Source organism: Macadamia integrifolia, chromosome 5, assembly GCF_013358625.1.
Source record: "Macadamia integrifolia cultivar HAES 741 chromosome 5, SCU_Mint_v3, whole genome shotgun sequence".
Taxonomy (NCBI): domain Eukaryota; kingdom Viridiplantae; phylum Streptophyta; class Magnoliopsida; order Proteales; family Proteaceae; genus Macadamia; species Macadamia integrifolia.
In genome coordinates this window covers 27,783,394-27,799,500 of record NC_056561.1, presented here as the reverse complement: position 1 = coordinate 27,799,500, position 16,107 = coordinate 27,783,394, and the positions used below count along the sequence as shown (strand labels likewise).

At 38.7% G+C, this 16,107-nt stretch overlaps 1 protein-coding gene and 1 long non-coding RNA gene across 7 annotated transcripts in view; both read right to left on the bottom strand.

Annotated features, from left to right (window-relative positions):
• Positions 1-2,102: 2,102 nt before the first annotated feature.
• Positions 2,103-16,107, bottom strand: part of LOC122079451 (chloroplastic group IIB intron splicing facilitator CRS2-B, chloroplastic-like) — a 45,916-nt gene continuing 31,911 nt past the window's right edge. For all 6 annotated transcript variants that reach the window (XM_042645940.1, XM_042645942.1, XM_042645941.1 and 3 more), the window contains 5 exons: positions 14,265-14,315; positions 14,079-14,152; positions 3,311-3,369; positions 3,125-3,201; positions 2,103-2,443 (listed from right to left, as the gene is read on the bottom strand). In XM_042645940.1, the coding sequence (XP_042501874.1) occupies positions 2,327-2,443; positions 3,125-3,201; positions 3,311-3,369; positions 14,079-14,152; positions 14,265-14,315 (378 nt within the window). In that variant the 3' untranslated portion in view covers positions 2,103-2,326. The remainder of the gene's footprint in view (positions 2,444-3,124; positions 3,202-3,310; positions 3,370-14,078; positions 14,153-14,264; positions 14,316-16,107) is intronic.
• On the bottom strand, positions 8,910-14,072 carry LOC122079452. The gene is made up of 3 exons (XR_006140448.1): positions 12,448-14,072; positions 10,269-10,329; positions 8,910-10,064 (listed from the first exon to the last, which is right to left on the bottom strand). It is a non-coding gene; the product is annotated as an uncharacterized LOC122079452 (long non-coding RNA).

The following is a 16,107-nucleotide window of genomic DNA, read 5'->3' as shown; positions in this document are numbered from 1 at the left end:
AGGAAGCACGGCCTGATGGAGGGCCGAGGAGGAAGCACGGCCTGATGGAGGGCCGAGGTGGCAGCACGGCCTGACGAGATGCCGAGCTGGCAGCACGACCTGACGAGATGCCGAGCTGGCAGCACGGCCTAATGGAGGACTGAGGTGGTAGCACGGCCTGATGGAGGGCCAAGGTGGCAGCCCGGCCTGATGAGATGCCGAGGTGTAGCATTATTCAGGACGATCACTGCCCGTGCCGTGGTTGGGAAGAAATACCCTCATCACCAACGAGGAGAAGCCGAGGTGGTGTGTCAGTCTTCTATTCAGGCTTGCATACACGCTTCAGCCGTACTGAGGAATGGGACATATTTTGCCTCATCACAACCAAAAGGGAGGGAGAGATTTGTAAAGAAGCCGTGGACTCGCGACAGAACATCCAGCTTCACAGGTGACTGAATGCCATTGAATTTTCAAATTGCCAAACAAATTAAACCCAAAGTGTTCTCTTTCCAAATTATTCCCGAATCCAAGGAGGCTAACCTCAGACAAAACTTGTCTCCATGAGCTTTTATCATGCAATAAGTGATGGCCTTTTTATCTCTCAAGGATAACTAATACAATTAAGAAAGGTGGTTCTCAGACCCAGTTGGCAACAGAGAATTTTGAAGAGCAAACTTGGATTACGACGAGCAACATATTTACCACATCCAAGCAGAAACATGACCAACAAACCAAATCTTTCATATTTTTTCTTGGGTTTTCCCCCTCTCAGGAGGCTTGCTTCACGTTTTTCTGGGGGAAAGGGGGGGGGGGGGTTTGGTTTGCTTGCAACCACCGGGTTGTATAGGAAGAAGTAAAAAATATCAAAATATCTGTCAATTGAATGGTAGAATAACCAATGGGGTTGGTAGCTTAGTGGTGAAAATGCCCTCAATCCATCACCGCTCGAGTCGGCTGGTTGTGGGTTTGAGTTTTGACATGCACAAATGATTTGCTCTTATTACAAATCTCTCCCCTGAGAACTACATACTCCTCCCTTGTCAGATGATGCTGTTAGGGTGGTGTTAGTTTTGAAGTGCAAAAGATGATTTTAGCATTATGTAATTCAACCACAAATCAAACACCTATTTTAACCCTCTGGTTTCTTAAAACCATTTTCCCCCAAATTCCCCAAGTTGAAAAGAGAAGATTTAGAGTAATAGAAACGTAAGTATTGTGAACGACATAATCACCATCTCCGGCAAATGTTAAGTAGTGATCAGGCGATAACAAAGGCATAGATAGAGATGTGAATTGCTTGACTACCTCTTATCTGAGAAGGGGCTCAATTCGCTTCGGTTAAGAGAATAACTCAAAATTCATTGATTATCACTCGAACATCACCGGCTTCAGATTTCTCCAGTTGCAAGTCGGAACGAGTTCAGAGAAGGGGGTATTGATGCTTGAAGTTCACCAAGTAGCTTTGATTATCACTCAAACATCACTGGAGTTCTACTTCGTTAGCCTAAGTTCGTTGTTCGCCTTTTGCCGGAAGAGATAAAGATGCAAGGGGCTGGGTTGAAGTGGCAGGTTTCCATGTATATCAGGGTCTTGTGGTTGGAATGGTGAAATTGTCTTTCAACAATATTGAAGGGTAAACTAGATATTACTGAAATATTAGTCTAACTTAACAGTATAAACTTAAATATTTTAGTAAAAATTAACATATTATAGGGGAAGAATAAGTAATTTCTGAAAACACGTGGGAGGGATTTGTAGGGATTTGTAATAAGAACAAAGTACAGGGGCGGGAGATGTAAATTGCTCCAAATTGTTTTATGTCATAGAACTGCTCAAAAATCACTGTCAAACCATGATCAGTGGTAACTGCTGTAAACGACACAATTTGTTCTTAACACCACAACCCTGGAACATCACATACATTGGTCAGAAGTGTAACGTTATATTATTTAGATATTCTATGGATCACAGTGTCCTATACCATGAACTTGGATTACAGTCAACTTTCAAGAAAAATACGAGAGCTGCAGCAGGAGGTTCAGAATCTTTGATGGATCTTGCGAACTTAAAGATCACCAGAAAACGTTATTGTGGGGGATAAGTAACATTAAGGAACTGGGATATTTAAATGGAATCAAGTGTTATATCTATTGACTGGAATATCACCCAAATTTGTAGAGACTGAGGTCACACAAAATTTAATCTCCTTTTTCAATCTAAAGTTCCAAACATAGAGCATGTCCATGCTTAGAGAAACGAAAACATATGGCATATAAATATATATATATATATATATATATATCAGCTGCCACCTATTTCAACCCTTTTGCCCTCCCTAAAATTTGATTCAAACCTTGTGATACTTGTACTTTTGCTGTAAGTTGAATCTACTGATACCATCATTGAAGCCATGGAGCACCAGGGTCTGCACAGCCTCCACCCCCTGTTGGAGTGCCACATCCACCTGTCCAGGCCACCAACATTACATACTAGAGAGAGAGAGGGGAAACTGAACAGAAGGTAGCTATTTCTGAGGAACACTGAACCCGTAACAGAACATTCCTAAACATGTATTTCAGAATCAGTGTATCCTGTTGAGCCTGTATAGTTGGGCAACAGTTGCCCATGGCTTACAGGATATTAAGCATAATAGATTGATATACGGAACATACATCAAATAAACACTTGAAATAATGAAAAAGATCACATGCAACATTATGGGGCAGTCATAGCATTGCTATGTAGCAAGATAGTGCTACAGTAAACAGTGTATTGAAATTGAAAATGAGCTGTTTTTATCTTTCATGTAGAGCAAGAGAATAATAGGTTCCAGAACTAGATAATATTGACCTGTAAATTTCCAACGTAATTTCTAACAAGTGATACAGTAAAAACATCCTGAAAAAAACAGGGCATGTACACACCCACCATAAGAGTTGGAAATTGGTAGGTCCATAGGGCAATTTATCGTAGTAAAACGCGTAAGAAAAAAAGGAAATTTTCTGTCCCCCTAAACTTACTCATGGATGTTGTGTTTTGGGTGAAGGAAAACTTGATGAACATACCAGCCTCAATCAGGAAAGTAGTGGCTGGGTGGGGATTGAAATCAAAGAACAAATCCTTGAAGCTCGAGAAAAAGTTCTACCTGCTTTCGCTCATCTGAACTGAACTTCTGCAGCAGATACGCTCTCATATCCATATTCCCAGGGGGATTGCCAATGCCTGCAAGTATCATTGAAAATTCACGTTGTGCACTGACAACAGCTACAGAAAAAGGAGGGAAAAAGCCAAATATAAATAAGAGTTCATAAAATATACTTAAAAACCCAACCTATGCTCAACCGAGGAAATTCACGGCAACCATCCAAATGGTCCATCACACTCTTCAGCCTGTCATTAGAGAAAGCAGGTGAAAGTAAGAGCATGAAGCAAGCATTTGATGTTACCATACAGTTATGATTGCAGCAGTAATTGATGGTTGTGTAGCAACAATACAGGGTTCCAACATGAACAAGTATGGAATAATAATTAACGTAGGCTCATGGTTTGAAAAGCTATAAATATCATCAGGAAAGCTACAAAAACTCAATCCCCAATAAATCCAAGAAAATTATGAAATTACAAATATGAAATCCATAAGACACAAAGATAGCCATCAAACAGGTTAGTAAACATAATGACATTTTTGAATGACTTACAAGAAAAACCCTATAATAATATTTCTTAACTTTAGTACAATCCTTATGAGTCATGACATATTTGAATGTTTTATAAAAAAACCCCTAATAAAATTTATACAGACTGGTATCTGACAGTTCTCTGTAAGAGAATATTTGGATTCCATTTGTTCACAGGCCCACAAATATGTATCTGTATGTACCAATTTGAAAAGATTCCATGAAAACCAAATACACAGTACAACTGGATATCAGAATAGGAAATACAGAGAAATAATTTCTGATTTACCAACACAATAATAGTCTGAGGCCAACTTGCAAATATGAAATCAGATGAAAGATAAAGGACTGACAATAGAGTTCCAGAATGTAATTGACATATCAGGAAATTAACAACCAATATATATAGAATGGTTACTAACCAGCAATGATGTAAATCAGATCTGGTTCCAGTACCTGTGACTGCCAATAGACAAAGAAGAAACAACCTATAGACATGAGGAAGAGAGAAAGAAGGGGGAGAGAATAAAGTGCTTACCGGCTGCCTTAGGAAGAAAAACAGATCAATAGATGGAAGAGAACAGGAGATTGATCTGCAAGGGAGAGGGATAGAGAAGAGTCCTCCAAACTCTCAATTTTTAAAATCTCTCTCTCTCTCTCTCTCTCTCTCTCTCTCTCTATATATATATATATATATATTTTTTTTTTTTTTTTTCTTTCATTCATCAGGTAAGACATCAGGTCCAAATGAGGTCCCAATTGCAAAGTGGACAAGCTTGGCACCATGGGGGGTATTTTGGCTAACCAAGCTGTTTAACAAGATTATGAGCACAATGAAAATGCTAGATGAATGGAGAAGAAGCATTTTAGTTCTAATCCACAAAAATAAAGGTGATATCCATAATTGCAATAACTATAGAGGCATAAATTTGTATTTGGGTGAATAACAAATTCATTACCAAGAGGAGAAAAAGAGACAATAAACAGCCCCGAGGGAAAAGGAAAAAAAAAAAAAACTAAATCAGAATCAGGTTACAGACCCATTATAAAGGGTAAGGGGCAAAAGAAAGATTGGGGGTGGGAATACCCCAAGAGGCAACAATTAGCATGTTCCTAGGGGAATCACTAATTTGGTAGATAAGGAAGTGAGCGGAGATTGGAAGTAATATCAAAGTAGATGGTATCCCAAATCATCTCATAAGAGCGGGAGTTAAAAGTTCATCTTCAAATATTCCATTTCCATCCAAATGTGGTTAATGGTGGGACAGAAATCAAAGGTAACCAACAATGTCATAGATAAATGATCCAAGGTCATGTCTACCCAGATCCATTCCATTGAAGGGAAAAAAACTCTTATCCTACCAGGCAAACATTTTATGAGAACATTGTTCCAAATAGAGGAGGAGAAGGGGCAGCCGAAGTAGAGATGATCCCATTCTAGCAGACACATAGGCATGAGGGGCATTGATATGCCAATAGAAGAGGAAGGATTGGGTAGAGAGGTAGTTGGAGAGGCATTCCATACAGTTAAGCTATGGAAAGGGATATGGCCTTTGAACCACAGGGCGCAAGATAGTTAAGCTATCATGTTTTTCAATACGGTATGATACCTACTGATATGGTACAATACGGTTAATTATGTTCATATAATGCCAAGATGGGTAATTTTTCAGAAAAACACGATTTTTTTAGGGGGTTTTTATTCCAAAGTTGCTGTCAGCTATTATTCTCTCTAACTAAAGTGGAAACCAAGGTTGGGAACAAGGATTTTACATTTATGAGACAACTACAAACTTTGGATTCTTACTGCGATACTCTCAATTTAATATTTATGCATAATGCATGTTATCTATAATTTTTTTTAACTAATTTTTTATGCAAAAGTGTAAAAAAAAGTGTTTCCTATCTATTTATGTGTGTATCTTAGCATATCTCCGATATGATACGATACCCTCCGACATGTATCTTAATTTTGGCCGACTGATACGGCAACTGATACTTTACTTTAATCCTTGGGTGGAGAAAGTCCCAAGCAGAGAAAGAACTGAAGATGCTAGAAGATTTGGGAGACCAAATGACCTTGTCTCCACCGCCTTTCGATGAGGAGGGAGGGAGGGAAGATCAGATCCCTGAGAAGGGGGGTGGGAGAGGGTACCATGCCTCATTTGAGATGATGGAGGAAACAATGGCATGCTTGTCCACCCTGGAGGAGTAGATAGAAACTCGGACCCACTATGAAGAGGTGAACCCCCGATGGATGCCAGTTTCTCATCCAAAGGGAAGTGGAGTGACCATTATCAATGGTGGAACAGATAGCTTTGAAGGCAGTGGAGAGAAGACTAAGGATGTTGCGCCAAACCCAAGAAGCATCGGAGTGGAGGACACAGTCCAAAGAGAGTCTTGCGGAGAAGAGAAGAATAGGTCCAGGAAACCCAACTTGTAAATCAGCTTTCAAATGAGCTTTAGAGTACCAATGGAGTTAACATCTCAAATTTTGCGCAGATCAATTACCCCTTTAGACTTAAGGTGGCAAATAAAGGACCATCTAATCAAATGGAGGGATCTAGCAGAAACTGCAGCTTCCGAAAGGAAAGTGCACATGAGGGATTTAGCAACTTTGATGGTGGATCGGAAAATCCGAAAGGAACCAAACCAGTAGATGTAGCAAGACTGGAGCATGAATCTGATGAGCTCCAACCTACCCATATAGACTATCTTTTCAAAGTTGGAGACTTTTGTGCTATACTATGTAATTATGGGAGAAGGTTATCGAAGCCCACCGTATAAGAGAAACTATTATCTCACAGAACTAATTTAGTTTTATGCCAGGTAGATCCACAACAAAAGCTATTACCGAATCGAGAGGGTCATACAAAAATCTAGAGGCTACAAGAAGGATCTACATATGGTCTTTATTGACGTGGAAGAAACCTATGACAAGCCCCTAGAGAGTTAATCTGGCATGTATTAGAGAAGAGAATGGTGTCGAGTAAATATATGGATATAATTAAAGGCATGTATGAGGGCATGGTGACTAGTGTGAGAATCGAGAGGTGAAGTTAGTCCTCTAATGAAAACCAGATTATTGAAAATATAAATTGCAGCTTGATTATCACAATACATATTCATAGGTTTAGTGATGAAGAACCCCAATTCTTTTATGAATGGCTTCAACCACATCAATTGGACTGTAATATGAGCCATATCTCTATATTCATCCTCGGCACTTGACCGAGCCACAGTAGAATGTTTCCGACTCCAAGACACAAGATTACCACCAATGAAGGTGCAATGTCCAATAATTGATCAACGATCATTGGCAGCACCAACCCAATTAGCATCAGAGTAACCCATAATATGTGCGATGATGAGCACATATTATGTGTGAAATCTTAGGTAGTAAAGCATGTATTTTTACATATTTAGAATAGAGCTACCTTGGGATTTACTCTGTTTTTGTAGGTTTTGTATTTTAAAGGCCTTAAGAACTATCGGGAGCCATATCTCCAATTTTACACGTAAAGAGGCCTCATTTCTTTTCATAGCTGCGAAAAGGATGAAATTCTGAGGAAGATAGACATGTTGCATTAAAAGTACACATTCGTTTAGGCACCCATACAAGTGATTATTCTTTTCGAGCCAAAAAAAGAATAATGGACTAGAAGAAAATCGAGATGCAGGCCCAGCCCTTCTTCAGTTGTCCCAGGGGTACAAAAGAATATTCCAGACATCAACAAAGGAGGGACCCACATGGGCCATTGTACTCTCTCTCCTTGGGCAATTCTCATACTTTTTGGAGATTTTGTTGAGGATTTCCTGCTTTTCACCTCCTTAAAGCACAAGGGGCATGGAAGAAATTTGCAAATCAATTAGAAGATGTCCAAATCGATCAAAGCAAAGCAAGAAAAAGCATTCAAGGAAGGTTGTGCACAAGTTTGAAGAAAGAGAAAAATAGAAAAAAAAAAAAAAAAAAAAGGCAAGAAAGATCATGGGATTCCCTCTCTCATATGATTTCTCTCCTTTTCTCTCTTCTCTCCCCTCCACATCAACAAAGAGAATCTAAGAAAATCCTACCATTAGAAAACCCAAATCGTTGGACTCTCTCCCCTATCTCCATTCTCTTTTTTTTTCTCTTCTTTCCTATTTCCACCTCATCACACGATCCTAGAGGATCCCTTTGGACCATCCTCTCCTCTCTCCTCTCTCCTCTCCCCTACTTATTTTATCTCTCTCCTCTATCGCTATAAACACAAATTGTCCAAAGGGGGGGAATGGCGTTCTCTCTAGTTCTCTTTAATCCTTCCCTTGTTCTCTTTTTCTTCTCCTAGTTAGTTATGCTCTCCCTTTAGTTTTTTCTTTTAGTTTTTGCTTTAAATACTTTTGTAATTTGGTTTCATTAAATTAATGCAAAATTTTTTATGCTTATTTGTTTATGCTATTCAAGTTATTCAAGTTGTAATAATTTTAATTCTCTAGTTCAATGCTTAGATCTAGGTGACAAGATCCAAGCTCTGGACCATCTCTGTTCAAGTTCAAGTTTCTCTTTAAGATTTGTTTTCTCTAGGCAATTTAAGATTTGATTTATTCCAGATCTGGTTTTTAGGGCTGGTAGTAACTCAAATCTATCAAGTTTTCAGTTCAAGGATTGAAGTTCAGGTAAGTAGGATTCTACAGTAGTCTTCTCATCCCCCTTCTCATTCCCTCTTCTTACTACCCATTCATTCTTAATTTAGGCTTTTAATTTCAGTTTTACTTTGATGCTTTCCCTCCCCCAAGGTCCTTGGCTAGATGTATGTGTTGGCTTTGCCCCTCTCTAGTCATGCAACCATCCTTTTACTTTGAATATTTATATTGCATCCCTTTTCCTAAAGCCTAGTAGAAAAGCCCTTGCAACAGTACTCTTTGGTCAAGTAGGGAAGCTCGTACTATTGACAGTGCATCCCTCGGGCTAAGTAGAGATACCTACTTGTGTGCCTCTCTAGCTTTATTCCCCTTTTATTTTATTTATTTTATTTCAGCACTTTTCTTTTACTTTTTCTTTGTTGCTTTTGAATTTTTGCTTTAAGTATTTAAATTCCTAGATGATGAACGGTTACGGTTAGATGATGAATGGTTAGGTTTTTAATTTCAATTTCAATTCCAATTTCCCTAGTTGTGTTGGTTAGGACGTTATTTTAGATGTATGTGTTTTAGGGCGGTAGTTAGAAGTAGATCACAATCAACAATCCGTATACTTTCGCATTACTAAAAGAAGCCAAAAATAAAGTGGTTGCTCTCCTTGTGTTCGACCCATAGCTACATTTATCCGTACGTTTGCAGTTACTTTTAAATCTCAAACATGTGACCATGATGACAATAAATAAGAAATTTTCCCACGAACACCTTTTAAATATCTCATAATGCGACAAGCAACATTCCAGTGAGCATGCTAAGAACCTTCCATAAAATGACTAATAACTCCAACGGCAAAGGAGATATCAAGATGTGTAACAGTTGAACAAATAAGTTTCTCAACCAATAATCTGTATTGATGTTTATCCAGAAGTTCTTTGTCATCACACATCCAAGTTTTAGATTTGGATCCATAGGGTATCAATAAGCAATAGACATACAGCCCAACATAACAGTCTCAAATAGAAAATCTATGACATTTTTCGTTTGACATAAACTGACACCCTTCTTGCAACAAACAACTTCAATCATCAAAAAATACCCGAGCATCCCTCAGTCCTTCATCTGAAAATGCCAATGCAGATACGCCTTGACATCTTCAATGCTGGAAGAATCAATACCAAAAATTTTAATATCATCAACATACACAACTAGGATGACAACCTTGTTCTCCAACCCCCACCGCACCCCCCCCCCCAATGTCCAATGGCCACAAATTGATCAAAGAAGCACTAAGTGAACCCATAACCACCAATAACTTAAACAAACTTATAGAATGAGGCACGAAGAGACTGTTTTAGCCCACATATAGTCTTGTGAAGATGGCATATGTTAAGACACATTCTCCCCCTGAGTGGCATACCCGGACGTTGCTTTATATATCTCTTCCTCAAGATCACCATAAAGAGAAGACTTTTTTATATCTAGCTGAAACACAAGCCGATCAAGATTAATAGCCAAGGAGATAGAACGCAAACAAAATTAAGAAGCGCCATGGGAGAGGTCTCAAAACAATCAATAACATGTGTCTAAATAAATCCTTTGGCAACCTAGCAAGCTTTCAACCGCTCAACTGACGATCTTGAAGATACTTAATTGTTTGCACCCAACAATGCCTCAGAAGCTCCTTCCCTGAGGGTAACGTCAGTAAGAGTCCAAGGTCGACAATCCAACAGAGCATCCATCTCAACATCCATAAAGCGCTTCCAACCAGGATGCAACAAGGCTTCTTAATACCTAGTAGCCAAATAAATAGTAGGTAAAGTAAAGGTAAAGTTGTGAAGTGTAAAGGTAGAAGATGAGACACAGTAACCAATTGAGAAACATGATTATCAATATGAGATTGATAAGTACAAGTATGAGTGCCTTAAAGAAAAGCAACTTGAAAGTTGGGAGAAGGAAGATCCTTATGCAAGGAGTTTGATGAAGTAGAAGGTGGACCTGGGTTGTTGAAGTTGACATAGGACGACGCCTGTAGAACTGAAACTGCTTGCGTGGAGAACTAACAGAGGAAGAGTAAGGAGAATAAGAACCAGAATTAGTGGAGACATTAGAACATCAGCAGCAATCTGATGGCTCTTAGCAGAGAACTATGGTGCAGTTTCAAAGAAGGTAACATCAACACTGACAAAGTGTTGATATGTGATAGGATCATAACATTTATAACCTTCGTGAGTGTGAGCATATGGGAGATAATTTGTCAATACCAGGGCGAAAGTTGTGAACAAAACATATACAACCAAACACCCGTGGGGGTAAACCAAACAAAGAAATATCAGGAAAAACTATAGAAAATAGATATTGGTAGTTAAGAACAACAGATGGCATGTGATTTATTAATAGAAAGAAGTAAGAACAACATCAGCCCAAAAGTAATAGGGAATATGCGTGTGAAATTTAAGAGATCAATGCAATGTTATAACACATAGGAGATTGCTTTTTTTTTTTTTTTTTTTTTTGGGCGGGGGGGGGGGGGGGGGGGACTGTACAATTAAATCTGATCAAAGATGAGGAGACAAACAACAAACAACTGAATTTGAATCGGATAATATCTGGATATCTGATAAAGGAATCGAACTCAAATCCAAAAGGTGCTTTTCGATTATAAGCAGATATTTGAATCAAATTCGGATATTGGTTAGGATAAACAAAATCGAATACGGATAGTCATGCATTCGGTCCTTATCCGGCCCAATTGCATCTCTACTCAATACCAATATCTTGAACCTTGATCTAAACTGAACCCACACAACCAGAATGGGTGGTGTAGATCAAAGCATGAAAGAAAGAATAGAGTGAACAGAAAATACTGTTCAAGTAAACAGTACCAATAAACACATTCCATGTGACACTGTTCACGTGAACAATACTGGTGCCCCATATGGTTCTTCTAGAAGTCCTCTACAAAAACCATCGATCAAGAAGAATAATTAGGGATATTTCCTTCTTAATCTAGTTGTTACTTCAGCCTTCTAGAAGCCACAGAAAACCCCCATCAGTTGGAGCATCAAGAATATCCGTTTCCTTTTTTTTAGTTAGTACTTTGTTTCCTATTTGGTTATCTTAGTGGTCAAGTAAGTAAGTACTTTCCTTTTTATATGTAAGGCAAATATTTAGTAGTTTATTTCTTTAAGTTATTTAATAGCCTATCGATTATAATGAAAGACAGATCTTGAAGATTAATGAAACTGAGCTCAACTCCATGGCTGAGAGAGCTAACACTTGAAAGGTGAGATGCCTAAAACATGAGAGGGTGAGAGGCCTGACCCAAGATTGCTATTCTTCTTCCCCTTTCTCAACCCTCCATCAATTCTAATTTCTTCCATTTTTGTTTCTTTATTTTCTGTTAAGCCCTTGAGTGTTGTGAGATCTAGTTGACCTATTATCAAGGCATCAATCAGCAGCAGTCCAGAGACACAAGCAACCCGGTGGCAGCCAATTGAAGACCTTAGTCTGGACAGCCGTTCAAGTACCACAGGTAGCAGCACAGACCAGGTTAGCCTAAGCTTTTGGGGCTTTATTTGGCTCCCCAAAAGGGACATTCGATCAAGAGAGCAGGGCCTTACCAGATCTGGGATGAAAGTTCACTGAAATTTCCAGTTTCAGCCCCAAACTTGACCTAACCTTTGTGAGATCAGATCTCTTCAACCAACCAGCAGTTCAGGCTCATCTTTTGAAGGATGCTTAAACATCATACAAATCATCAGAAGTTCCTACCTACAGTTCTTGAAGGTTGTCCGAAAGTTTCCTTTTTCTTGCAACGAGCATATCTCCCAGATCGGTCATGAGAAATTGACCAAACTTTGAGGGTTTGTTGGAGCATACAAGAACTCCATTCTATCCAAAGATTAGGCTCATCAGAGCCCGGTTTATGAGTTCTCGAATTTCTTCCCATTCAGCCAGGTTTTCAGATCATGTCTGGGGTTAGGTCCTTTGTGATCTAATTTTACATCAATGGGTAATGTAAAGTAAGTTCACCCTAGGAAAACAAATACCAATAATAAACAACTCACAACCAATCACATTTCTGAAATCAAATCAGAGAACCAGAACTGAACAGAATAAGACCCTCAAAGTAGGAATGAAATAAACTCAGAATAGTCAACTAGAAGCCTCACACCTGGTCAGGTTAGGCTCAAAAGTAGGCTGGAATAATCCTCAGAACACCTTCCAACAGATCAGCAACAACACAGCAGCAACTCGAGACGAATCCTGGCTGACACAGGGTTCAGCCAGAATATGGGAGAAGACCTGTGGCTGGACTTTGGCTGGTCAGCAGGGGCTGAAACCCTGGTCGAGTGGCCTCCTTGGATAGTCTTCAAACGCTTCAAAGGGTATTCAAAGATGGCTACCGGTTAGGGAGAAACAGCACTTGTCGATTTGGCCCAAAACCCTGACAAACCTGAAATCGATTTGGGGTTTTGACTGTTCTTCGATCTTCAATTGTGAGGCTGCTGGAACTTCAATTCGATGCTCTAATTGCTCACAAATCTCACCCATAGCTATCTCTACTATTGATCCATCCTACTTGTAGCTCCAAATATTCAAGTCTTCATTCCCCGTAAATTGGTACAGCAACCTCTCTTTTATAGAGAATAGATGGCTTACAAAATAGTAGTTCCCAAAAAAAAAAACACTAACAGCTTTAGGCTACCAACAAATAAATTGAGACTAAGAAAGCATAAAGAGAGAAATAAAAGGGACTTTCTAGAAGCTAACTTGACTTGTCCAACCAAGGTTTGACCAATCAAATATAAAATACAGAAATACAGCTGTAGAGGAGAATCACAGGCAGCAAAAAGGCAGCTTCTAGAAGGCTGAATCAATGGCAGCCTGTGGGGGCTTCTAGAAGTCCAAAACAAGAAATAAAATATGCAAATCCAAGGGCATCCTATGCTAGATCGATGGCTGCTGATGTGGCCAGCATGCAGCATAGGCACAAAATTGTGAGGACCAGCTGGACCAGATCAGCCAACGGCTGGCTGGTCTGGCAGGCCTTCCTCCTTCAGTAATGGAGGCCAGCATGTGCGTCAACATCAATGATCCCCACAACTCTAACATCCAGTATTAATATATTTAAAAGATAAGTACATAAATACCACTAAGAAGCCTTGGACTTGGATGATGGGCTGTATATTTTGGGCTTTGGCTTCTAAAGTCTATTATACTTGTCCGACTAATCCAATGCTAAAAAAGGGTGTACCCAGTGCATGAGACTCCCGCCACTACGGGGTCTAGGGAGGTTCATAATGTACACAGCCTTACCCCCGCTTCGCAAGAGGCTATTTCCTGACTCGAACCCATGACCACTTGGTCACAATGGAGCAACCATACCATTGAACTAAGGTCCAGAAAATCCATTAATCCAATGCTACTGCATCAAAAATGGACCAAAAGGAAAGCAAGAAAAGCAAAGTAGGCTGCTTCTAGTATAATGGACAAGAAATGTAACCCATGAGGAACTGTGCACCCAGATATCTAAGGTTGTTTCTCTCCCAAACTACTGAATGCTGCCAAGCAGCCGATCAATAGTTTCTTTTTTTTCTAATAAACCAAGAATGGAGCTTATGCTTTGAGAATTTTTCTTTTAAATTTGCAGAACCACCAATTGCAAATGTTTTCACCGTCCAGAGGAATTTACTCCCAGTTCAGTTGAGTAGGAATTACAAAAAGTTGCCACATGAGACCACCTAAATAATACCGATGCAGGTTTACATGGTGTTTTGCATGGTCATTATCAAGAAAAGATACCCATTATGATGGCCATGTCCTCCTCTTGGTTGAAGCCTCATGACACCATTTGGCAGGCTCATCTCATCATAAACCTACAACAACCATGTTTCACAAACAAACTATGTTCAAACTGTTCCAAATGTTTATTTTATGGACAACAGATTCATATTTTATACAATATGTAAGCTACAACGGAAAACATACCACTAAGATGTGACGAAGCGGCACTTGATAGTATGCAGCTAGTGGTCCAATCTAAGAATAATGAAAAACAAAGGCAAGGCAATTAGAGACAGAGGCTATCAAAGAACAGAACAGAATGATATACAGAAAGTTTATTACATCCAAGCACTTAGGATGAGAAAAAGTGAGAAAACAAGAAAGCATCTCACACACACACAAGAAAAAAAAAACTGTTACGGATTTGGAAGACAGCGCAAAGTGCAATGGAGCATAACTGATAGATATCTTCTGTAACTAAACTGCAGAACATTCATAATCAATAGACTGCTTAACGTTGAATTTAGTGGCTTGTAAGAAAAACGAACCATAAGATTACAAATTCATAGTCACACTCAGCATGTTTCTTGCATGTCGGAATTTTTTTACCAGAAAAAGAAGTATGTGGGAATATTAAACTTTAGAAATGCGCTCTAACTTCCATGAGTGTGTATTGCCTTGTGCAGGAAAGGACAATTCTAAAGCACAACATATTATCCAAATCAAAAGTAAGGTTTCAATCCAACCAGCATTTACACAAAAGAATATATTTTCTACTTGTGCCAGTTGATGATGCAGATAAATTTTTATATTCTACGGAAAAGACAGGCAAGCCTACACGCAGAAGAGGGTTATTGAGTTAAGATTTGCAACTGCCTACACATTAACAGCGTGTACATAACCTTCTTTCTACATTTTAAGTGGTTTCACTTCAATGTAACATGAAATCATAGGCAAAAACCTTCAATTTCAGTTTTGCTCTATGGTCCACATTAAAGTGGAAATAATCCATGAAATAAGAGGGAATTCCACGAGAACATTGCCAAAAATTATGGAAACACCAGCAGACAAATCTTGAATAAGACTCTGAGAAATGATAAAACACGCATATATTCATTCGGTATCAAACTAATGCAGTATTGCAGAGCTAATCTCAAATTGATGAAATCAAGTGGAAGATTAGCTATTTAGCTAGCAACAGGATCATAGGTAAGGAGTAAAACCAGATTTTCAAAGAATTTTAATAAAAGAGAATCAAGAGATTGGATTCAACACTAACTGAGATTCAACTTAGAAAGCAGAATTTGAAATTAAATCCAAGATCAGATAGTTTTAGAAATCTGAGACTAGACATAGAAATCAGACCTTGAAAATCGATAAGACAGAAATAAATCTCTAATAAGGTTTGTCTGAACCTTCTATCGATTCTCAGATTTGTGAATTCCTTCATGTAGGAAGCTTCAGATCCTAAGAATCTGCATCCAAAATTTCCATTCCTATTAGGGCCTTCGACCAGAATTTTAGTTGAATCTCATACCTCGATTCTCTGTCATTAAATTTCTTTGGAAATCTAATTTTACTCCTTACCTATGATCATCTAGTTTTACTCCTTACCTATGATAATTGTTGCTAGCTAATCTTCCACTTGAATTCATCGGTTTGGGATTAACACTGCATTATTTGGTATCAGAATAATACAAGGACTATACAGGGTTGTTGATTTCCTTCTTGTTGTTTGAGGAAAGTAGAAAAAAGTAGAAAACTCAACTACAGATTGAAGGATGATTGTGCAGATTAGACTTGGCATCGCTGCAAAAATAGGTTGATGAGTGTTTTTTCAAGCTGGGGAGAGTCGAGGCAAATAAATCAGCAAAAGTGGGCTTTAGTGGAAATAAGCCTTCGGCTATTTTTATTTATGTTGAGCCTTTGGTCCAATGAGTTTTACTACAATAGGCCACTTTTTTTTCTTCTCTTTTCTTTTTTTTTTTTCTTTCTTTCTTTTTTTTTTTTTTTTTTTTTTTTTTTTTTTTTTTTTTTTTTTTTTTTT